Genomic DNA, 23,519 nt, shown 5'->3' with positions numbered 1-23,519 from the left:
GGGTTATTATAATTATTGAGCAGCTTTGAAAACAACACAGAAATTCTTAAGTCTCTATTCTATTTAGAACAAGTTCTTATGTAAAAAATACAAAAACATTAATATTCTTTTTAAATAAAGTAATGCTTCCCTCTCCCATTTCAATGAGTTCATTAGGCAAAAAGGCTTTGAGTGTCTCTGATTTCTGTCTTTTTTCCCTCCTTCTGATTTTATAGCATTTTAAAATTCAGGGTGTATAGCTCTAGCAATAAACTAATTGTCTGTGAAAGACAGATGGATGTTTGTAGCTTTCTTAAATCGATAATATAGATGGCTTTTCTAAACAATTAGGGGGAAGTGAATAAAAATATTTCACTTCTGCTGTGCTGGGCAGAAGGATAGGTAAAGGCTCTGTCTGACAAGATGACCTAGAACTCAACCCAGTCTTTGGGGAGTCCAGATTGCTGCAGGACATTTTCCCTGGCTCTCATCTTCCTCTGGCCCTGCTCAGCCTGTGTGCTTCAGAAGGTGGTCCTGCCCTGGAAATCCTTATGCAATCCAAGCTCTTAAAAACCAAGGGGCGGTGGGGAACCTACAGTCGTAATTGGCTTCATGCAATACCTATCTTTAAAAGGAGAGAGTATGTCAATTGAACTCTATTTTCCCTTCACCTAGGGAGTTTGCTATTTAAAGGTACCTTCCACGGAATCATTTTGTAGAACAAAGAATCTTTTGAAAATGCAAATGTATCCCAATTGATAGGTTTTTATAAGCAAGGATTTCTAAATCTTATGTTTCACTGACGGAGGACACAGCCCTCCACACTGAAATTCTCCAGCTAACTTTATTTTGAGGGTTCATTAACAAGCCAGTGAGTAGACAAACGGGCTCCTACCAAGGTCATCTGTGTTATTAAACTCAGAAGAAAAAAGTCAGAGGGTGTCAAGCCCCACCCTTGAGTATTCCAGAGGCCCTAGGAACAATTAAGGAGGACCTGATAATGTGGCATTATCCTTCTTCAAGGTGACTGAGTTTATGTGAGTGCTATTTGCTTATCTGTAAACTGTCCCCTGGTGCTGATTTCTGACACAGAGTGCATTGATGACTTGGCAATTGGGGTTGGCTGGGAAGGGGAGTGAGTCTGGGGCCCAGGTGAAAGAGTGGATGGGAAGGAGCTCTGAAAGTGGGATGGCCCTTCTGACCAGTCCCACCTTGAGGCAAAGAGGCCAAGCCTGGACCCTGCATTGGCCAGTCACTGGATGCATGCTGCCCAGGAGAGAAAATGTGATCTTGGGCGACGTGGCAATCTTTGGCTGAGGGTAATTCCAGGGGAGCAACTCAGCCAGGAACTTCAAGCTGCCCCCTCTCCCAGCCTCTGGGGGAATAAGTGCCTCAGTCCTGAAGGGTGATTTTGGCAGCCCACCACAGCATCCTCTACAAGAACTAACCCAAATGTACTGGCAGCCTCAGCACAGAGTCTCCATCTGTGCCAGGGGCCCAGTTTGAAAGTCAGAACCTAGCAGTGAGAGATACCAGGTTGAACCTAACCAGATAGCAACTAGGAACTGTTCTGGGTTAGCAGTGTCTTCTAAGAGTCAGGAATGTAGGAATCAGGATCTGATGACTAAGAAGAAGGGTGGTCAGGGGCTCCGCTTCTAGATGGACTCTGAGGAGACCAGACAGGCTGCAGGATAAGGAATCAAGGAAAAAATAAGGACCAACATGAGGTCAGGGGGAACAAATGTAACTCAAGATACTGCAGGTGTACTCCTGCCCTCTAAATATTGTTAGGTTTAGTGTAGACAATGCAGAAAGACACAGGACTTCACCAGAGTCATGATCAATCACAGGATCCCAGAACTAGAGTGAATGCTTAGTTCCAATGCTAAAGGGTTGTAAAGAATGCTTCTATGTTAACTTTAACCCATAACCAGAAGGATTGGGGGCTTGCAGACAGGATTCATGAATAAATGGAGTTTTCATAATGGATGAAACTAAGGCACACTTTGCCATCTTGTCTAAGTATTTGTTTCAACATCTGTGGCACAGGTGCTTGAGGAAAATAGGATCTGGCCATAATCCAGGTGTCACCGTGTTGTATCATCCATTCATTTAAAAATCAAAATTTTAAATGGTAAAAAGAAAGACAGAAGGAAGGAAGGAAGGAAGGAAGGAAGGAAGGAAGGAGGAAGGAAGGGAGGGAGGGAGGAAAGGGAGAGAGAGAAAGCAAGAAAGCAAGCTGTGACATGTAAAAAATACAAGTATCTGGATTGGTCCACACACACATGAACTTCCTTCTCATTCACTATTTAGGAGGCAGAGAAAACTTTCTATCCCGCAAGTTCAACCTCACATTTGCCCAAGAAGCCTGGCTCTTTGCCACCATCTGAGCTGCATCATTTGGAAGTGTCACACTCTTTGTCTGAGACAGAAAAGGCTCTGCCCCTCTTTTATTTGTCTTTGCTTTATGAATAGCTTTCATTCCCTTTTTTGACCCTGGACAGCAGAGCCGTTGAATTGTCCTTGCCTTTGGTCTTTTTTTCCCAGTTCTCTCTGGCTGCTGCTCTATATCAAATCATATTGACTAGGCCTTTCCACAAGAGTTCCTGAAGTTCACACAATTCTTGGAATACATATAGGCCTAACTTCAAACACAGAAAAAAAGAAGGAAGTGGGGAGGGAAGGAAAAAAAAGGGAACTCAATACATCAAAAAAAAAAAACTTTTCTTTTTTTGTCTCTCAGATGCAGACGGTTAAGTCAATCACACTTCTTCCTTCAAGCAACATTATCACCAGTCCATCCAAAGTCACTGTTTTCAGTTATTTATTTTACCCCCTTCTCTCATTTCCTTTCAACTGGCCATAGGCAACCATCCTAATATGTGCTTAGGTGTTTTCCCTTAAAATGTCTAATGTTTAGTGTGCATGTATTTTAATTCTGCAAGTAGGATTTCGTATCATTACTTTCTTATTGCTCTCAGCACCATGATTCTAAGGTCCACACAGTCTGTTCTCTGTGCCTTTAGACTCCTGCTTCTAACAGCTGACCTGTTAGTTAGGTGCACTACCATTCTCTCACTCAGTAACAGACACTCGGTTTGCATCCACACCCCGCACCCCCCACCATGCCACAGTGCCATGAAGAAAATCCCTACATAGGTTACCGTAAGTATCAGTGTCAGAATTTCTCTGGGGTGTATACAGGAATAGAACTGCAGGGTTATGGAGGCAGTTGTTCACATTGCTAAAAGTTTCTGGCCTCATAAAAGCACCCATCAGAGAAAGAAGCACCTTCAAAGGGAGTACATTCAAATGGTTATTGGCAACCACAGGCCACATGAACAAACGTTTAAATGCAGGAGACAGGCCTTTGAATGCTTAGAAACTGCTGCCAACTGAAGATGAATCAGGAATAAAGACATGACACTTCCAAAATAAAAATATAAGTCAGTGGGAAAAACAGCTTTGGATTCATGGAACCACATTCTGCATCTCACTTCATGAGAACACATCTAGCGTCAAAAGCTCAGTACACCTGCGTCACCTCACCTGTCTCCCCATTCTCTGGCCCCCAGGCCCCTTCCTCCCCCCAGTCACATCCACACAGCTACCCACTGTTTGCTCAGTGGCTCCTTTCTGGTAGGAACTTTATTTTTACTCTCATCACTACTGCCTTTCCTGAGCTGCAGCATCAACGTCAACTGCAAAATTTCATCTTGCACCAGGGCTGTTCTGTAGTCACTGGGGACGGTCAGTGCATGAGCTACAGCTTCTCTCACTTCTGTCCAGCCTTTGCTCCTCATCCCTCATCCCTACATCAATCAAAAGCTCAGGCAACCTCCCTGGTCAAATCTGAGCCAAGTGCTCTCCTGGGAACCACACTATACTCCCTTTTGGATGGGGAGGCTGCCTGCTGAGAGGCTCCAGCTTCTGGCTTCCATTTGCATGAATAAACAGCTCTGAAGGGTTCGTTTTAAGCTTTTATGTAAACACTCTCCAAAATATGTTCTGCACTGCATTATCCCCAGCAATAAAGATTCTGGAATCAGAATTTGGCTGTCAGTTTTATTGATGTTGCATGGGGTACAGTAGAATACAGCTTTCTCTTCTGGAAATTTATTGACTTGGCAGTGCAGAGAGCAATAAAACTGTGTTTTTAATCAGTAAGCCAAGCGGACATGATTCCAGAAGAAATATAGGAAGCAAACATGCCATGGTAAGAAGATTTCTCCCCCCACTGTCCCTGTTCTTCTTGGATGCCCTGTTAAATAAGTTTGGGTATTGAACAATGTGCTTGGTGGGACTGTCTTCAAGAATAAAATCAAAGGACCCAGTTTGGATTACTTCTTCTAGGTTGCACCATCTCTAAGAGACTGTTGAGCAAAAGTATTTTTCTGAAATGAAATTTCTTTGCATTAGCCCCTGGAGAGGAACTGTTGGTAAGCTGTTTTGCAGGAGAAATTGTGAGAGTGTGGCATTTCTCCTCTCAAGAGAAACAAGGTCACAATGCCTGTCCCTCCACCTTGCTCACTGAGAGAGAATAGATTACCTGGGTATATATCAGAAGGAAATAAAATCATGAACTCTACGAGATCTCTGTATCCCATGTTCATTGTAGTAGTATTCATAATAGCCAAGATATGGAAACAACCTGAGGGTCCTTCAATGGATGAATGGTAAATACACACACACACACAGACACACACACACACACACACACACACACACACAGAGGAATATTTTTCAGCCATAAAAAAGAAGGAAATCCTGCCATTTGTGACAGCATAGACCAACTTGGAGGGCATTATGCCAAATGAAATAAGCCAGACAAAGACAAATACTGTATGATATCATTTATATGAAATCTAAAACAAAACAGCATCTAAATCTAAAACAAAACAAACAAACCAAAAAAAGTCAATTTACTAGAAACAAAGAAGAGAATCATGGTTGCCAGGGGCTAGGGTGGGGGAAATGAAATATAAATCAAAGGGCACAAACTCTGGGGCACCAGGGTGGCTCAGTTGGTTAAGCATCTGACTACGGCTCAGGTCACGATCTCTCAGTCTGTAGGATGGAGCCCCGCATTGGGTTCTGTGCTGACAGCTCAGAGCCTGGAGCCTGCTTCAGATTCTGGGTCTCACTCTCTCTCTCTCTGCCCTCACCTGCTTATACTCTCTCAATCTCTCCTCAAAAATAAATAAACATTAAAAAAATGTTTTTCTAAAAGGACACAAACTTTGAGTTATAAGACTATGATCTGATTATCTAATGTACAGCATGGTAACTATAGTTAACAATATGGTTTTATATATATGAAAGCTGCTGACAGTAGATTTTAAGTTTTTTCACCTCCTGCCCCCCAAAAAAGAAGAGTTAACTATGTGAGGTGACAGATATGTTAATTATTTTGATCTCTGTAATGATTCCACAATGCATCTGTATATCAAATCATCACATTGTACACTTTCAATATATACAATTATATTTGTCAGTTATTCCTCAGTAAAGTTGGGAGGTAGAAAGGGACTGGGTTAGGAATCACATACTTCGGCCCAATATCTCACCATAGAAAGAACATTTTGGGCTCAGTCTACTTGCTCGTGTTACTTTGTTTGGGCTACTGAATCTCTTTGTGATCTAGTTCTTCTGCTATCGAAGGGAAATACCCAACTCATACCATTGTGTGACTGTAAGGTTATAGGCAGGTGTGCACTGCTCATATAGCACCTTATACCATAGCAAGTCCCTTCCGAGACTGCAAGACAGCTCACTGATTAAATGCACTCATGATGCAGAAGATGTTCTTTCCTGGCAACTAAGACAGTGTGCTTCATAGACACATGAAAAGCAAGGCAGCATCTCCCACCTCCACTCTCATACTCCTGACATTGACTTCCCACCTGAAATGTCCTGGTCCCCTCACCTCCTCTCTGCCAATGCTTGGGCCAAAACACTCAACCATTGTAGATGCTTGATAAATATCAGTTGAACATTCATTCTTGCTTTGCAGACACTTTCTTCTGAGCTATCTGAACACGGGGTTCCTTTAGCGCACATATATCATCCCGTTCTGCTTTTGCTATTGCTGAATAATTGCTCTTTTCTCAACTTTTAGGTAACATATAACTTTTATCTCTATTCCAGAATGCTTAGATTGTTCCTCTGGATATAGGCAAGTGCCTGAAGGAAATGGTCTATAGATGTTCTCCCAAAATGGCATGAGATGCCCATGTGATTGAACCATAGCAGCCAACTGCTCTGGTTGGGAGGAAACTGAAATTGGCTACCTGGGGAAGATGGTATGGATCAAAATAGGAACATGTTCCTAGTGAATCTTTCCTTCTCCTGCCTGCCTGGTGTCCAACTGTATTTTCACCAGTAATTTCTTTACTTTACCCAAGACAGTTTCTTTTCCATCTTCCCAACCAGGCCAATGGGGCCACCCTAGAACTATTTATCAACTATTTACTTGGTGTCAAGCCCTGTTCTTTACATGGCTTATCTTGATTAATTGTAACAACCCTGTGAAGCTGGAATTATTATTCCAATTTTATAGATGAAGAAACTGAAATAGAGGGCTTAAATAACATCCTCAGGATCACCTGTGGAGATATGAACTCCAGTGTGTCTGATCCCAAAGTTGAGCATCTTAATACAAAATAAATATCTTTGATAAAGACCAAGAGTGAGTTATGGCACATCTCTTTATTGATGTAAGTTAGAATTCTCCACCTGAAACCAGTGTCTGGAACACTGTAGACACACACACACACACACACACACACACACACACACACACACATATATTCATGAACTTGAAAGGTACCCAGTCTTAAATATTAAACTCTTGGCTTTCCTTTTTTCTTTTCTAGATCACTCACCTATCTCCCTATCAAACTAATCCCATCTCAAGCTTTCAGAGGACTTAATGAGGTGGTAAAAATGTAAGTAAGATACTACATACCAAAAGACATTCATAATTGGAATAATTAAAACTTTTGTAAGAGAAAACATAGTTGAAAGGGGATAATTCTTCTAGGAGAGAAATTGTGTTCAAGAAACCCCAGGATTTTTATCTTTATAATACAAATAATATCTAGGGACCTTTGAAGAAAAGTACGATTTCCAAGAGTCATTAAGTTCCAGATAATTAACCTTGCTTCAATGAACTGAATGCATTTTGATAAGTGATGATAAATTTCTCACATAGAAAAGAAAATAGATTCCAATCATAAAAATCCTCCTTCTGCTACAGCAGTTATTCCCTTGTGTCACATTTTTAGATAACACCCACACAGAAGAAAATGTGTTGGAGGTTTATTGTGCATCAGAAGACAATCTTTATACCTAAAATAGAAGATGTGTATGACAGACACACAGTATTTAGAGCTGTATTGATAAAAGGCCTTTATCAAAAGTATAAAGCAACCTGATAATACAGTGTGATCTCATATTTCTGTCAGATGTCAATTCAACCCATTCTCCCTGGCTCTCGGCTGCCAGGGCATAAGGCACCATGCATGAGAGGGAACTTTCTCAGGAGTCCAGTATTCCAGAATCCTCCTTAACATTAGTCTGAGTGAAAGGACCTCAAAGGCCATTTAGTTCCTAAAGAGCATCTCTGATCTTAACAATTCACTGGGCTTTTGAAGCAGATTTACATCTGTAAAGAAGATGAAGATACAGCATCATCAATCCTAGCTCCTTGGGGAAACTTGGACTGCTCTTTAGGGTACTAATACGCAATGGGGACATTAAAAATGATTCCTCAAGACATAGATGTCAGTCTCCTTGAGCCTAACCCTTATTCTTCTGCTCCCAAGTTTAAATGTTGAGCTTTGATAACTTAATGCATTAAGACCTCCTCATGAGAAAAGTAGCCACAGCTAAATAAACAAACCATTAGGTAGGAATGAAATTAATCCATCCAGCAACAATCCATTACTGTGTTGCTCATAAAAGACATTAACTGCCTTAGGCTCAGCCTTTCTGTGGGCTAAAGCTTGAAGTCTGAAGGCTTCAGTGAATGTTAACCTTAGAAACACTCAAATGTACAATTTGTGAATTTGAGACTTTTTTCTCAGCTGGTAGCAAATGGTAGCTTATGGTGGAATTTTAGGGTAACATTGATATTACCTGCATGCTTGAGATGGTATATGGCAAAGCTGGGCCCTTTATGTTCATGTCTTTAGAAAAAAAAAAAAAAGCCATCCATTAATCCATTCATTCATTGATACTCTACGTACCAGGCAATATCTAGTTGCCACAGATTCAGAAGTGAACAAGACATACTCCTTGTCCTCAATTTGCTAAAAGAATGAGAACAGCCAAAGAAATAGACACAACCTAAAAAGGACACTACGTGCGGAAGTTGACCACCTTGCAATCACCTCAGAGCAGGATTTTGGGAAAAGGGTAAAGAGTTATGAAACAATGAATGTAACCCAAATTAAAACCTCACTAGAATGATGGAATTGGGAATCCAGACATCCAGATCCCGGTCCTGAGCCTTCCCATAAGCACTATTTGCCTCTCCTCTGAGTCTCAATTTCGAAAGCTGTAATACAAGGGAATCTGACTAGATTTCCTCAAAAGACCTGTCCACTTCTAACAAACTGTGACTCTTGAGTCATAAGATGAACAAGAAAAAATAACCTGTCACATAAACAGGGGTTACTGAAACCCGCATTTCAACAGCACCTGGGTTACAGATGCCCATCAGTGCTTCTAAAGGGAGATGGCAGCACTTGATGATAGGAGGACAACTTAAGGCATCCCACTGGAGCCCCCAGTTGTTGGGTCACACCCATAGCTTATTATTATGCAGACATGGTCATTTCTTTCATGTTTCTTCCCTTTTTTTCTCTCCCCTAGTGAAATCTCTCAGAGTGATTCTCTGGAAAAGATAGAAGCTAATGCCTTTGACAACCTCCTCAATTTGTCTGAAATGTAAGCATCAGCTAACACATAGTTTATTGCTGTACACTATTACCCTCGCTGGCTGGAGCCTACTCGGTATTTGTATTCAAGCATCCACTGCTAGGAATCCAAGAGGAAAAGACTGCAGCAATTACTAGGTCTGGGCAGGCACTAATTTCTCTCACTGCAGTGGCCTGAAGGTTGCCATGGTGACAACTGCTTCTCCCTGGGAGCTGTATAAACTCTGAAACATCAGAACACAAAGTTGGAAATTAAAATTGACATTGTGGAGTCCTGCCAAGTAGCTCTTACCTTATGGAAGGGAGGGTATGAAGTACTTGGGGTAGTGGGAAAATCTGAAAGGGAGCTTAGAGATCATGAATTAGTACATTGGGGACTGTTTGGACATCTTCATTTAATCAGTAAATGATTCTTGGAAACCAACCGTGTAAAAGCCCTGTGTGGGACATGTGTATGTGTTTGTTATTCTTATTGTGATGTGTTAGAATTGAGTCTTAAAAAGAGTTCTTTCCAAATTATCATTTTCCTCCAATTTACAAAAAAAGATGGGTGAAGACTGGCTCAATTCAGTTTTCAGATGATGAACCTACAACCCAAAGAGTTTAACTGACTTGTCTGATGTCACACAGCAAGTTAGTGCTAAAGCTGGGGCTAGAAATTGGTTCGTGTAACTCCTAAGCCAGGCTTCTTACTGCTGCCTTGTTTGGCTCAAACCTGAGCTTGTACAAACTTCACCTGCACAGGAGTTTTGAAAGTTAAGGGAAGGGGAAGGATGTTAGCCACAAACATTTTCTGCACACTTGTGCCTGGCATTTATTTCCTCAAGGTGGTATGAATCCTCACAGCCACCCTGCAAAGTAGGGTAATTATCCCTTTTGTTCAGGGGGAGGAATGGAGGTTCAGAGGGTCAGTAATTTGACCAGTGTGGCACCGTAGACAATGGCAGAGATGAGATTCCACCCCAGCCTGTCTTTCTCCCAAGCTTATGCATTTTCCACTACACTACAAGGCCTCCCTATGAATGGTCCAATTAGCAATTATCTAAAGAGAATAATTGATTGATAAGTATGTGAGTACCCGCCACATGTCCAACCAAGGGTCACATGCTGCTGGAATACAGAGGAGGTAAAATACAATTCTTCCCCAGGAGATGACATTATAGTCAGGGAGGTGAGCCTAACTCACCAACCAATTATGGGGAAATCTAAAATACTATAAATGTAGATTTATAGTCTGGGCTTGGCTATGAAGTAGAATTGGGGGTTGGGGGAGGAGAGAGAAGGTCATTACCATTATAGATGACAGTCCTATCCCAGACCTCAAAATCTGTAGTTTTAACAGACTTCCCAAGTGATACAGAAGCACAGCTTATACTGTGAACCACCAGAACAGCTTAAGATAAATAAATTGCTCGTGATGCAACAGAAAGAAAAATAAAATGCTCTAACGGAAAACTTACGGACTTTTCCCAGGGAAGGCCCTGAGACTAGGATGTTAGCTCCATACAGGCTCTTTTTGTTCACAGCTGTATCCCCAGTGCCTAAAACAATGCCTGACACATGTAGGTGCTTAGTAAATGTTTGTTGAATGAGTGGTTTAAGGTCAGACCACCAAAAATCTTTAAGAGATAAAAGTTCCTTCCATCCTACCCACATGGCCCACGACTGCTTGACTAAGTTGTTGTAAAAATAATTACAACAAAACATTACTCACCTCTAAAGAAATTGAACAGACATAAAAGTTGGAAACAGGCACCAATGGTGGGTAACTATAGTAAAGGGGAATGAACACTAGTCTCAGAGTCAGAAAAACTGAGTTCACTTCCAAGTTGTACTACTTCTCAACTGTGTGACTAGATACAAATCATTCAACACCCTGATTTCACCAACTATAATAATAACTGTTAACACTGGTTAACAATTACTGTTAACCAGTAATTGTGAACCAGACACACACATATTTACTCCTCAAAAACTACCCTATGAGGAAACCGAGCTTTAAATGATGTAACCAAGGTCATATAATCAGTAAAACCAAGATAAAACCAGGCTGACTCCAGAGCCCATCTACCTAACCAATACACTATATTTTCTCTATAGAACTAGAGCAATTATCATTTCTTTGAGTGGTCATTGCATGGGGAAAGAGAATCAAAGGCATTGACTGGCCTTTTATTTAATCTAAAGTAGACAGGCAACTGTGGCTACTTCTCAAAGGGTCAAAGTCACTGGAGAAGTAGGGAGAAGGGCAACCACACCACCGTGGAGTTATGGCTGTACTTACATACTGTACAAGGCCTAGCCTCATACATTATCTCTACCTATTCTATTACTCACTACGTAGCAACCTCTGAGGTAGGAAGAACGCATATTATTATTCTAGTTTTATGGAAGGGCACACTAGCTCAGGAAAGTTAGGAGGCTGGGCATCACCACACAACAAATTATTTATAGAAGGGGTATAAAATCCCCAAATCCAAGCCCCTGGATTGATCCAAAGACTGAATGCCCATCTGGATAACTGGCAGTGCACCTGACAGCCCAACACGAAGAAGACCAGTTTGCCTGTAAGGGAGAGTAGCCAATTTGCTCATCCATCCTGGGAGTGGAATCTCCCATCACCCCCTAGTGCGTGGGCTCCACTGTAGGGCAGGACCAACTTGGCCAGGAGTCCTGGAAGTTGGTGCTGCTTCATAGAGTGGGGTGGAACAGACTGCCAGCTATGATATTTACACCTGCCCCAGCAAGAGGGTGAGAGCAGAGCTTCCTGGCAAGAACCATTTGGGTCCCACTGTGCAGTTTCCATCCCCAGGCTCTTAGGAGCTCCTCTCAAACCTATGAAAGTCACTTGATTTTTGTTGGTGCCGTTTTCAGCCAGCATCCTCTGGTGACCATGGTCTTGTGCATTCCAAACAATACACATCTGCTAAACTGCTGCCTCTCTCTTTACAGACTGATCCAGAACACCAAAAACCTGGTGTACATCGAGCCTGGAGCATTTAGAAATCTGCCCCGGTTAAAATACCTGTGAGGATTTCTCCTTTTTGAGAAACTGGGAGGGAAGTTGGGCATCTGATGAAAGTCAAAACAATTAAAAGATTGGAAAGAGTTTTTTTAACTATATACTTAGCAGGATTTGCATGTCTGCCTTCAGCCTTCTGATTAAGATTTAATCAGCATTTCTTGTCAGCCACCAGGCTGGGTGCTTCCAAATCCATTTAACCGGCTCCTGACCTTTTCACTCTCCAAAAAACACACGAGAAGAATATCACCCCCTTTGCAATGGTTTTCAAAACTAACAGTGGGGTTGGGGGGGTCATGACACTTTAGAGAAAAGGATAAATCAGGAACTAAGGTGAGGTGATGATGGAGATAGAGCTTAGATGAAAGTGGAAAAGGCAATTCTAATTTGACACCCATCCCTGGTGAAGAATTATTGATTCCTTCACCTCATTTGTTCATTTATTCAATAAGTAAAAACTTTTTAAGTATTGCCTTGAAGTAGGCGTTGTGCCATGTAAATGAAATCATTATGTCCTATTTCTATTTCCCTTTAAATCTTATTAAATCTACTAGTTACAATTATAAATTGAGTACCACTATAACCCAGCAGACTCACTGCCTTGCCAGCAAAATCAAAACTCCTGAAACTTGATACAATCTATAAATTGATCACTATGGATCTTCTCACATGCCAACCAATCACTTGTTCACACAGAAAAATTTAAAGCCCTCTAACATAGATGTTCTCTCACTCTTTTTCCTGATAAGTTAAATTTCATAAAATCTTCAGAAGATGGAAGTTCACAACCCCCACCACCTCAAAAAAAAAAAAAAAAAATTGGAGAGGGAGGAAGGACATCTCTCTGGGTCTGTGTTCCATGCCATCTGTACAGTCTCACCCTGGGGCCTCCTCCAGGAGCTGCTGCAGGCACTAGCATGGCTCCTTTGGCAACTCGAACACTGGATGATTCCCAGCCCAGGTGTTCTGCTTTTCCAGGCCTCTGATGGTCTGCAGGAGACATAAGCATCTGCAGTATCAACCACATTGGGAAAAACATAAGAAAATCCCAGAACCAAAATTGCCCGCTATAGTCCCTTTTTTACCCCCCTGAAGAGTGATATTCCCCCAACCCCAGTACACATTGCTGTCTAAGCTGCACTGCCATCACTAGCCGTAAACAGGGCAAGGATTCAGTGTAGTCTGGAATTACAGATAAGAAGGAGAATCAGAAAGAACCAAAGAGAAACCTGGCTCCCTTTCTTCCATTGCCACCAGAGTGCCAGGCAGTTCATATCAGTTTCTTCAGTCTATGATAGGTGAATTTAAAACTTGTTTAGGGGAGGGGTGCCTGGGTGGCTCAGTCAATTAAGCATCCAAGTTTGAGCCCCACAGCCCCCCCAAAAAAACTCAGGGGCAATCCAGATTCCTGGATTCCTCTAAAGGAGTCCCACTCTTGTGTAATAAAATATCCTTCAATTTAACCTATCACTGAACCCTCTCTCTTCTTTGAAGTTTAAACAAAAGGTAGGAGGAAGAAGAGTCTTGAGTAGCTCCAATAACCAAAAGAATGTTCAATGATTTCGATAAGTTATAAGAAAAAACTCCATGAACCAGTAGGTAGCTAAATAAAAAACAAAGATTTTTAATAATGAGGGATATGGATCTCTCACATGGAGATTAATATTCCTAAAATCTTTGAGTTAAAACCTATTCAAAAGTAGAGGGATGCTTTCTAGAACTATCAAGAGCAAATTACCGGAAAGGAATGGAATGGAATACAATAGAAAAATGCAACTGATACAATAGGAAAAGACAGGCTGGAAACATAAATGTAAATGAAAAAGAAAATGCAAATGAAAAACATAAATGTAAAAGTATAGTCCCAGCCCCTAATCTTTAAATAGGAGCCTTACAGCAACTTCTCCCATAGTGTTAGGGGCTTTAAAATTCTGACAACCTTCAGCAGCTAAAAGTGCTACCAATAAAGTCAAACTCACTATTTTTTTAATTTAAAAATAGTCTTTGCAAAGTGCCTTTCTACTGCTTTTACCTTTATGCCTTAATGACAATCACTTTTATTCATTCTCTGCCCACATCCCCACCCTGCCCCCAATCACAGGAGCATCTGTAACACAGGCATCCAAGAGCTTCCAGATGTTACGAAGATCTTCTCCTCCGAATTTAATTTCATTCTGTAAGTACCAGGCTGATTGCTATGCATAGCAGTTTCCTATTTGAAGCTAAAATTTGGAAAGTAAATATTTCTCATTTTATTCCTCAAGGGAAATTTGTGATAACTTACACATAACCACCATACCAGGAAATGCTTTTCAAGGGATGAATAACGAATCCATAACACTGTGAGTAAACTCCCAGATTCACGTTCTGCCATACAGGCTCCTGCTATTCTCACTTCTAGCTTGAGGTAAGCTCTTTCTCATCTTTTACCACATTCCTCATTCACTGGTAAGTCTTTATGACCTAAAATGCTAAGGGTGAGAGTAGCTGCATGGGATTACAGCTGGGTCATGTGTTCACACAACAACCAACTGACCCATTCAGTTTAAAGTTAATGAGATGGACCCTGAGGACTTACAGTGACCAAATTTCCAACTGATGAAATTGTTCATTGCATCATTGGAATGCTCTAAAGCTGGGAAGAGACAGCCTGGAGGGAAATGGCTGCCCTCATGCAAAGAGCACAGAAATTTCAAGTTTCAAATGAGAAGAGTTTGGAAAGATATTCTCCAAGTAGGTAGAATAGTTGATCGAGAAAGCCTGCATTCACTCACTCACTCTCTCTCTCTTTCTCTCTCTCTCTCCAATGTTTTACTTTGCTTCTGAGGAGCACCATCTATACCCATTCCCTACATCCCTTAATACTTGAAAATAATGTCTTTTTATTTGACAATCACGCATCAGGTTACCAGGCTCACAGGCCCTATACCTTTGATGCTCTTTCCTAAGGCATTGTTATTCAAAGTATGATTCATGGACCAGCATCTACTGCATCTTCTAAGAGCCAATTAGACATGCATACTCTCATGACTCAGAACTACAGACTTGGAATCTGCAAGTTCCCAAGTGATATGCATGCACATAAAGTTTAAACGGCACTGCACTAAGATAACCCAACTTATTATCTTCCACTGTTCATCTGCCTGACTTCCTTCCCTCTGGGATCCCTGCCATCTTCTCCTAGGGCACTCACCTTTGCCCCACCATTCAGAAGAAGAAATCTGGGCACCACATCTCCCTTATATCCGAAGCCCAGTGACCCATATTCAATTCTTCTCCCCACATCCATATCCCTCTCACTTTTTCTGCTTTGGTTACAGCCCAAAGCAGGGCTATACTGAGTCAATAAATGAGCTTGCCCTTAAAGAAAGAGCATGCATTGGATGACCCCAAAATGAGGAGGTAGTTGTGAAGCAAGAGAAAAAACATCTCAAAGGAGTCTCTTTTATATCATGGATTCTAAATATTGGTATCAATGTATATTGCATTTGTATAGAACTTTTTACTTTGTGTAGATATAATTCCACACATATAATTGTCATATTACAAAGCTGTAGCCAATGCAGCTCCAACTCAGAGTATTCAGAGTACTGCAATCAAAGAATACAGAGCAGAAATAAAAAAAAAAAAATTCTTTTCAGGATAAATTCTTTATGTGCAGCCCTTGAATGCCAGGGAAGAGACAGGAGATAGGAGATCCTAGAAAATCTTCTCTATAGTCTTTCTGCTCCTCCACTTTCCTCACATACTACAGCTCTTACAGCTCTTTATAAAGTATTTCCAACTCACTGCTGAATGTATCAAGAAGTATTCATTTATCGTGTCCCCTGTGAGAGACCAACCAAAAACTGAGTGGGGAGTTACTACATGTCTCAGGATTTAGGGTCTTCCTATGTCTTTATTTAGAACACAAAAGATGTAAGATCCCTGTCCCCAAGAAGCTCAGAATCTCAACTATGAGGAAAAGGAGAAAATATGGGGCAAACATGAAATAAGGAAAAAATAATACAAACTAGTAGATATTCACTGTGAGAGTTTGTATTACACAGAAATGAGAAGTCTCGGAGATGTCCTCTTGGGCTGGAGAAATCAGAGACAGCTGCTTGAGTTAGACCTCACAGTATCAGTAACAATTATGTGGGTAAATGTGACAATAGCAGCTAATATTTATACAGCACTTAGTAAATGCCTGCACTGTTTTTAACTACTTTTTAAAAACTCATTTGGGGTGCCTGGGTGGCTCGGTCGGTTAAGCGTCCGACTTCGGCTCAGGTCATGATCTCACGGTCCGTGAGTTTGAGCCCCGCGTCGGGCTCTGTGCTGACGGCTCAGAGCCTGGAGCCTGTTTCAGATTCTGTGTCTCCCTCTCTCTCTGCCCCTCCCCTGTTCATGCTCTGTCTCTCTCTGTCTCAAAAATAAATAAACATTAAAAAAAAAATTAAAAAAAAACTCATTTACATCTCACAACAACCCTATGAGGTAGGGCTTTTCCGTGTGGAAACCAAGGCACTATGAGGTTAAGTGATTTGCCCAAGGTCAAGACTTAGACCCAGTCTGTCTTCAGAATCACAATCTTAACCATTATGTGGTCCCACATACCAAGAAAAGGGGAGTGAGTGGTCCCAGTGAGGGGATAGCATGAGCAAAAGCACGGCTGTGGAAAAAAGGAAAACAAGATGAGTCTTACTTATTGGGAATAAATGTCCAGCTAAAGAAACAGGAAATAGGTTTAGATAAATGGCAGGGGTGGAAGGGAAATTGGATTACTGAGTCTTGAAAGCTGGGATACAGGATTAAAAGCTAAGAAGTAACTCTGATAAAAGTAGTAAGAAGAAGAAACCACCCAACAGAGTAGCCTTTATTCAAACATCACAAATATTCAAGACTCCCTTTGAGTTTGACCTAAATCTAAAAATAATCAGGAACCAATTGGCACTCCTTCCAAGTAACATGCAGCCATTGGAATGAAGTGGAAATGGAATGAAAGGACAGAAGATGTGGAGAATGATCAACACGGAAACAAATGTTTGGATGATCCACAGGATTCTGTGAGCTCCTAGGATGGGACCACCCTACCAAACTCAAGGAACAACCAAAGATTCCTTTCACACATCACATTTCAGTATGTGCACATGAGAGATGCACAGTATTTTTATTATGGGGCCATTAACTTATGTTAGTTATGATTTTAAGAAGAATAGTGCCTACCAGCAGGGCATAATTGCCCCACCTCTGAAGTTAATGAGGATTGCAGATCCACCTCTCCTAGGCGGCCCCAGGGGGAGGGGGCATTGTGCTTCCATTCCTTCCTCACTCTCAGCCCTTCATCTGGAAGGGGAGCAATTAGTCATTTGCTTGGCACTTGTTCTCAGCTGAATGGGCCCTTCTGTAAGTGAAGGACCCCGTGGAGCACCCTGCTGGAAAAAGGGTATTACACTTAAAGAGGAAAGCCTTATTTTCTCAGCTATAAAGTTCAACTCCCTAATTAGAAAATAATGAAAGCAGGCCTTATCTCTTCATTATTAGTAGTATTTGAAATTTTGCTTTTTGTGGAACCTTCTCTGCCCTCCCCCCACCTAAATCTTTACCAACTGTGAGCTCATTTAATGAAAACAGAACACTTCACTTGATGCTAGAGAAGCTCAGTGGGGCTAATGCTAAAACTATGCATTATACTCTTACGTCCCTTTATAGCCACTTTGGCTTTTCATTAAATCTCCTCAAGAGGCCACCTTGAAATGTACCCCCCCCCCGAGTGAGCAGGATTTGGCTGCATTGCACCACCTTTAAAATATTCTAGGTGACTGGTCATACCAGTCTCAAAAAAGAGACAACTTTGATTCATGTCTGAACTCTACAAAGAGAAGGAAAGGTCATGGCAACTAATTCCCTAAGGCCCTTCAGAGAAAGAATGCCTGGCAAAGGATGACAAGATTCCAGGTTGCACCTGTCATAAGTCACACTCAAGAGGCTGCTAGGCGTTAAGACAGAAAGCCTGGATTCTAGTCCCGGCTCTGTGTCTATGAACCTTAGTCAATTACACCACCCAGACATGCCTCTGTCTCTGTGTATCCAGTGGGATTATTAATACCTTTGGTGCAAATCCAATCGTGTCATGTCAACTACACAGCATCGCCATGATTAAAAGCTAATATTCAGCAAGCCACTTGTTTTAGACCATCCTGTTTCATCTTTTTTAATATTATTTATTTGAAAATTTTTAATGGAAAAACGGAGTCACTTTCCATTTGTCTTTCCAATGATACCCCTTTACATCTTACCTAGATTTACCACCAATTAACAGCTTGCCACGCCCACCCCATCTCTATGTATCTTAAGTATACACAACACATTTCCTTTTGGGCAAACCATCCAAAAGAAGTTTATAGATATTATGATGCTTCATACCTTAAACATTTCAGCATGTATCTCCCAAAAACAGGGACATTCTACATAATTACACCATTATACCTAAAAAAATGAACTTGAATTTAATGGCATCCTCCAACCCATACTCCACATTCCAATGAAAAAGTCCTTTATAGATTGTTTTTAAACTCAGACTCCAATCAAAGTTTATGCATTGCATTTTCACTATTATGTCTCTTTAGTCCTCCCAACCTCACCTCCACCCCAAGATCCGCTCCCCTGCCTTCCTCTGTTCTGTATGACACCAATTCCTTGAAGGAGCCCAGGCCAGTTATATGGATTCATTTGACTGTATTGTCAGGATTAGATTCAGGTCAACTTTTCTGCAAGAACATTGCAAAGGGCATGCTGTATCTCTCCCAGTACATCAAACCAGAAAGCATGTCGTGCCATGCTCCTTGGCCATTTGGTTAAAGTGGTGACTGCCAGACATCTTCATTGTAAGAGCACATGTTTCCCTTTGTCATTAATAATAAAGCATGGTGGGAGACTTTGAGTTGATGCCGCTAGCCTGTTGGCCAATAACCCTTCATCTGATGGTTTCAGCATCTGCTGATTATTCATTTATGTAGGGTATTACAAAATGGAAGTTTTAAATCTCATCATTCTTCCACATTTATTACCAATGCTCTTCCATAAAAGAAGAATCCTCTCTCTCTCAATCTCATTCTTTTTAAATATCACTGTGGAAGTAGATTTTTCAAAAATTTTATTCAATATATTATAATCCATTATAATAATAATCCACATGAACTTGGCTGAGGGCAACTTGAGGGGGAACATAACAACTCCATGCTGCCAAAACACAGGAGGTATGCCCGCCTCAGAGAGAGGGTTCCCTTGCCATTGGGAATGTGAGACCCACAGAAGTGGGGGAATTCTGATGAACATTCAAAACCAGGGTCATGGCAGCATATAGAGATTGGCCTGATGACAGTGACTGGTGACAGTTATCCATACAACCACTGCCAGGACATCCACTAAAGAAGTGTCTCCATATACTTCATACACAAGAATTATTCATACAAAAAAGGACTGCAGAAAAATACCACAGGGAGAAGAAAGAGGTGAATTTAGGATCCCTGTTCTTTAGGTAGGTATTTGTATAGTCATTTGATAAAAATTTGCTTATAGATATACCACCATAGGGCATATTTTCTGAAATAGAAACCCTGAGGCCACTTTTTGAGACCCTGCAGATCTGCAAACATAAATTAAGCTTTCTTCTTTAAAATCATCCAAAAACTAGGTGGTTATATGATCTAAAAGGGAACTATGAAAGACCATCTAATACTGTTAAAACGCCAGAAAATGCTTTTAGAGCCCCAGGAATATTAGGAGTTTGTTTTAAGGCAGCATTCACAATTAGAGTATCATCTGTGATTAAGTTCTAAAGCCTGAATCCTATTTTGAATAAAAAGGTGACATTCTCTCTTTTTGAGTCACAATTACTGACATTTGAATAGAGAACACAGACAATGCTTTAAAGTAAGGTGCAGCTATTGTAATACAGGAGAGGGGGAGAAACCATTTCCGTGCCTGTGACTGCATCCCCAAGGCAAGGGAAGCTGTCCTCATTTAATTCTGACACCATGAAGTCTTGGGAAAAAAGTTATCTGAAGTGACTCTCCAGCTGTTTTAAGGGGCATTTTAAAGCATTGTGCAGGCCTGACAGCATGAGGCCTCCCACTCACATTTGTAACTTCTCCAAAGTAAGGAAGCCACTCTTTTAATCAAAACAAGGCAACACATTCTATTGTGAGCGACTGCTAAGAACAAAGCTGAAGAGAGACAACTAAAAAGGAAACGGTGAGCTCCATTCTCTGGGAAGTCGGGACAAGTAGGACCCAAGCTATTAAAAAAGACATGAAAAAATGTCCCAATACAAAAATGTCAATGATGCCAACACAGACCAAAGGTGTCAGCGGACCTTTGGAGAGTGAGTACACGTAGGGCAGCCCAGGCCACTAAAATGACCTCCTCCACCAGGAGCAGGAACACCTCTACCCCATTGAACAGTTCAATTAAACAGACTGCTGCATTTCACAGAAATCCTGTCCAGAGCAGGACAAGGGAAACCCCTGCTCTGTATTCTGGTCAGAGAGACGGAGGCTACTACAAGATATAATAATAATAATTAATAATAATAATAATAATAATAATGGCAACACATTAAGCATTTACTGTGTTCCAGGACTTCTTTCAAAGTGTTTAACATATGTTATGCATTTTAATACACACAACAGTCTTTTGGGGTCAATACTATTATTATCATCCCTATTTTCAGATTTGGAAATTAAGACACAGAGAGGTGAGATGACTGAATAAAGTAATTCAGCTAATAAGTAGTGGAGCTGGGATTCAAGCCCAGGCAGTTGGGTTGAATACTTGCAACCTTAACCATGAAGCTTCACTTAGAACAATGGCATTGTAAGCCCCACCAAAAAAAAAAAAAAAAAAAAAAAAAAAAAAAAAAAAAAAAAAGTACAAAATTCTAATATATATCAAAACTAGGATAAGAACAGCACATAAAAATGACAGAGAATGGGTATCCAGACAACTGCTGGCAGCTTTGCTTTGCTCAAAACAGAGTAGGGGCTACTTTTTTTAAATTCACTATACATGTAACTCCATCACTTAGAAGGTAGAGACAGTGGTAAGGGGACCAGACTCGACTCAGTTCTGTCCAGCAGACCATCTGATCTGTATATGGAAATGGTGAGAGCTATGTCATCCAATGCTGTAACCTAGGGCAAAGGCCCCAAAGTGGCATGCCCAAGGCTCACTGGGAGAGCTTGTTATAAAAGTACAAATTCCTGGATACCATCTGTGAATCAGATCTGATTCCACAGATCTGCAGTGCACCTGGTCAGTAGGTCTGAGTCTGCATTTCTGGCAAGCAGCTCCAGTTGATTCTGAGTCAGGAGATGAAGGGGAAATGCTTTGGCAAACATTGGCTTGGACTCTAAGAAATCCAATTTCAAAGAAGTTCTGAGAAAAGAACAATATGATTCCTTTATCTACAAGAGATTGCTATAAAGGAATTCAAACTCCCAATGATAAAGGACTGCCAAAGAATTATATTCTAAATGTAAAATAAAAAAAAAAAAAGAATTCCAGTGGGATTGAGCTGCTAAGGAGGCAAGAAGATTGTGTGTAACTGCACAAGGCAACAGGCATAAACCAAGAAAGTACCTAGCCCCTCCAATTCTATCATATACATGAGGAAAGAAAACTACTGAAAAAAATGGCAGCCAGTAATCCTGGCTGAGAGCTCATATGTGAAGTTGTAAATTCAGAATTCTAGAAGAAAGCACATGAGAGCAGGAGAAGCCAGAGAAGGCTCTTCCTCACGTGGAAGGGTGAGGCCACTGCTCCACCCAGCCTTTTGACTAAGCTTCTGCTAGGGAGCAAGCATTATGAGACACCCGGGGGTTTTACAAAATGAATTAAATACACTTCCCCTGTTCGATCTGAACTAAAATTAATGAGGAGACCTTATGAATTATTCTGTAATCTCTGTATTTTCTGAATTCCAGTGTTCAAACATCATGCTTCAACCCTGAGTCCTGCTTATTTATATTCTGGTTTGTCTCAGATGTGCTGTGGATTGATGGAAAGAGACCCCCACCCCCAAATATACACCACACACACACACACACACACACACACACAGACCACAAGACAGAATTCCATGTTTGTTTTATTTAACAAAGGCTAGAGAAACCTTGCAGTCAACAGCCATGTGGAACAGGAACATCTGGGGAAGATATCTAAACTGTTTCTCAAGTCACACCCACCAGCACACCCATGACAAGGCCATGCAACTACCAGCAACCCCTTAAAGGGAAGCTAGGGTCTTGCCAGATGCTGGAGTTTAATTTGATGTTATACTATATAGCTCTTTCTCACTTGAGTATTACATCATTGTGCATGAAGGACTTACACAAATATTTCTAAGACTGTGCCTTTCAAACTTGCCCGGTTGGCTATGATTAGAAATTCACCTTACATACACCCATTTGTTCATCCAGTTCATTTAACATATACTTATTGTAATCCTCCCAAGTGCCAGGCACTACTCTAGATACAGGGGATTCTGCAAGGAACAGAACAGTTTCAAATCCTTGTGCTCATGAAGCTAACCGCTGGGGAAGGTAGATAAACAAGTATGTTATAATCCAGGGTCAGATGCTGATAAAGCCACAGAGGAAAAACAACTCAACAAAGGGGGATGGGAATGCAGGAATGCTGGGAGAAGGGAAGATGGTAGTTTAAATGGGCAGCCAGGAAGGGCCACACAAGAACATGTTATTTAAGCATAGCCCCCCAGGAAGAGGAAGAGGGGCCGTTTGGATATCTCAGGGTAGAAAAGTAGTAGCAAGCAGTGAAACTGACATGCTGGAAGTAGCCCCAGACACCGTGTGCTCTGGTCCCATTTCTGCCTCTTGTGGGCTTTAGACAAGCCATTTTCCTTTCCGAGACTCTTCCCTTCTTTATAAAATAAAAGCGTGCCACTTGATCCTCTCCAAGTTTGTTGCAGGCTACAACATTTCCCGACGTCTGTCTTCTGAGGAGCCTCTTGTGTCTTATTCTGAACAGATGTAGATGTTTCTATGTATATGTGTAGGTATACTTTTAAGTATGTAACATACAAAAATGGTGGAACAAAATTCCATAAGTAGTACTACCCTAATTACATGCAACACACTCCAGTATCTTCCATTTTGTCCCATTCTGTTCTATCTCATTTTGCAAAATGCCGATTGCACCCGACTAAATTGATTTCGCTATCCACTAATTCGTCTTAAAGAACTGTTTATAGGCACTGAAATCTTCTTGGTTATGGAGCCAAATATGGCAGCAACCAAAACACATACTCATCCAAGAAAAGGAAAAGCTAACTCCATACCAGAGCCTTCCTCTGCCCTCCGCTTTCAGCCTCCCAGAAAGCACACATGCCCACACAGGCCTGAGGAGGCAGAGGCAAGACTTGAGCATTGGACGGTTCTGGCCACTATTTCTGCTTCCGCCGCTGCTTTCTTTAAGCTTGAGCAGACAGCACGACGACAGTGAGACATCGCTTTCTCATCAGTAAAATGGAAATGGCAATGAGGATTAAGTCATAAAATCGATGTCGAATAGCT

General features: G+C 41.2%; 1 protein-coding gene and 1 long non-coding RNA gene across 4 annotated transcripts in view; one reads left to right on the top strand and one right to left on the bottom strand.

The window, feature by feature from the left end:
• Positions 1 to 23,519, top strand: part of LHCGR (luteinizing hormone/choriogonadotropin receptor) — a 119,164-nt gene that overhangs the window by 11,946 nt on the left and 83,699 nt on the right. For all 3 annotated transcript variants that reach the window (XM_042932226.1, XM_042932227.1, XM_042932225.1), the window contains exons 2-6: positions 6,855 to 6,926; positions 8,857 to 8,931; positions 11,874 to 11,948; positions 14,045 to 14,119; positions 14,208 to 14,285. In XM_042932226.1, the coding sequence (XP_042788160.1) occupies positions 6,855 to 6,926; positions 8,857 to 8,931; positions 11,874 to 11,948; positions 14,045 to 14,119; positions 14,208 to 14,285 (375 nt within the window). The remainder of the gene's footprint in view (positions 1 to 6,854; positions 6,927 to 8,856; positions 8,932 to 11,873; positions 11,949 to 14,044; positions 14,120 to 14,207; positions 14,286 to 23,519) is intronic.
• LOC122216040 lies at positions 7,287 to 12,937 on the bottom strand. The gene is made up of 3 exons (XR_006200667.1): positions 12,824 to 12,937; positions 8,119 to 8,168; positions 7,287 to 7,645 (listed from the first exon to the last, which is right to left on the bottom strand). It is a non-coding gene; the product is annotated as an uncharacterized LOC122216040 (long non-coding RNA).

Source organism: Panthera leo, chromosome A3 (assembly GCF_018350215.1).
Source record: "Panthera leo isolate Ple1 chromosome A3, P.leo_Ple1_pat1.1, whole genome shotgun sequence".
NCBI classification, from domain to species: domain Eukaryota; kingdom Metazoa; phylum Chordata; class Mammalia; order Carnivora; family Felidae; genus Panthera; species Panthera leo.
Note: the sequence above shows the minus strand (reverse complement) of the source record. Positions and strands in the feature narration are given on the sequence as shown.